Genomic DNA, 1,773 nt, shown 5'->3' on the forward strand with positions numbered 1-1,773 from the left:
AGATTACTTCTTAAAATCTATCATATACATGTAGTCATAGTATTTTTTTATTAAGAGATACTACAAAATGCATTTCTTCACCAAAGAACATGCAGTTGCCAGCCATTCAGATTTTAGAGAACAAGAACATAGACATTCCTCTGCTAGAGACATTTTAAGAGTAGGACATTAACCATACATACAAACTGGCACCAAGAAAAGTGCCAAAAAATATGTCACCTTTGACAAGCCACAGGAGTAAGTCTTTTTTGCATACAGACTTTATCTGTTTAATAACTTATCTGAAAAAGCTACTACTGAATAACTGTCTCTCTACATGATATATGTCCTACTTACAGTGAGGACCTGCACTGGTAACAAATGAAAGTTACCAACTTCTCAAAGTTGGTAACTGAGGCTGGTCATAAAATCCATTGAAATTAAGTCTCAGGAAAAGAAAATTTAATTAGCCAGAGACTAGTTCTAGAGGTGGTTAACCTGAACGTGGATCAATCAACATAAGCCTCTCCTATTTTACAGGGAGTACGTTCTATGAATAGCAAACGTATTCTACTTTAAACTAGTTTTTCAAATCATGGCCCAGGTGATGAAAAGAATGAAGTTTTAAGATATTTAAAAACATTACCAGGATGACACAAGTAAAGGATACTTGTAACAGGGTAGGAATTCACAAAGATAAGAGAGTACAACAGGTAGTGGCAGCTGTCCTCCAGCAAAGCCTGGGCCAGAAACGCCCTGCTAAGCTGAAAGTGCGGTAGCCTTTGGTGTAGTCGGAGGGCACTAGTAAGAGCATTTGCCAGCAAGGCACGCTGATAAAAGCTTGCTGCTTCATGCAACCTGCAAATCATCAGAGGAAACGTTACCATATGAACCAAGCCCCTGCTCAGAAGTCTTCCACCCTTGAGAATTGCATCACAATTGCACAATACCCGAAGTATTTCTATTATCCATAAGCGCTATTACCAAACTACAACTCAAAAACTAGTAACACTGACTTACGGCAGGTGCCAAAGGTAAAACAACTCAATATATTACTCCATAACCACACATAAAAACATGCATTTGCCACTACTTTACAGTTGCTCAATGCATTTTCCAAACACACCTAAAAGTGTTTTAAACCAATCTAAAAATCTGTTCTGACAAAAAGCATCCAAGTAAGCTGAACAATAGAAATCTACCCTTACATGAAAAACAACTCTATGAAAAGGGAGTGTAGTTACTTTGTAAATTTTTAATGCTATTTTACAATATTGCAATACATACCCTAGAAGAGGCAGGACAAATAAAGCTGAGCAGTAAACTGTGAACAAGCGGGAAATCCACATTGCTGTATCCAACTTGTTAGCCATCAGAAATTGCTACATTAGAAGAAGGAAAGAAACAACCCAACCCCCACAGGAGTTGGTATCTTAATATTTGCATACAATGAACATTCTTCCCTTCTATATTAAAATGCAAGTCTTTCTCCAACCTTGACTAGAATCAAATTATAGCTCGAAGCAAAGAGTGTCTTTTTGTTCTGTATGAAACTTGACTCATACAATGTTACTAACCAGATCAAAAAATAGCTTGGCGCTGTCAGAATCAAAAGGCTCCTTTGTACGTTACGACGATATATAGTGGTAAGATCTCGTGTGGAGGTAGTTTTTCTAAACAAACCAGCCTCACAAAACAGCCAGCTTCAAAAATGTATCATGAAGGTCTTTAGACCTGACTGACTTTTGCGTCTACTGCTTCAAGGTTCCTTTTAGAAAACACTTCACACAGCTG

The 1,773-nt window shown here is 37.6% G+C and overlaps 1 protein-coding gene across 1 annotated transcript in view; it reads right to left on the minus strand.

Moving 5' to 3' along the window:
- TMEM33 (transmembrane protein 33) overlaps positions 1-1,355 on the minus strand; it is a 6,207-nt gene extending 4,852 nt beyond the window's left edge. The window contains exons 1-2 of the mRNA XM_009332436.1: positions 1,267-1,355; positions 650-837 (exon numbers count right to left, since the gene is read on the minus strand). Coding sequence (XP_009330711.1) covers positions 650-837; positions 1,267-1,352 — 274 coding nt within the window. The 5' untranslated portion in view covers positions 1,353-1,355. The remainder of the gene's footprint in view (positions 1-649; positions 838-1,266) is intronic.
- Between the last annotated feature and the right edge of the window lie 418 nt (positions 1,356-1,773).

The sequence above is a fragment of the Pygoscelis adeliae genome, unplaced genomic scaffold (assembly GCF_000699105.1).
Source record: "Pygoscelis adeliae isolate BGI_AS28 unplaced genomic scaffold, ASM69910v1 Scaffold59, whole genome shotgun sequence".
NCBI classification, from domain to species: Eukaryota; Metazoa; Chordata; class Aves; order Sphenisciformes; family Spheniscidae; genus Pygoscelis; species Pygoscelis adeliae.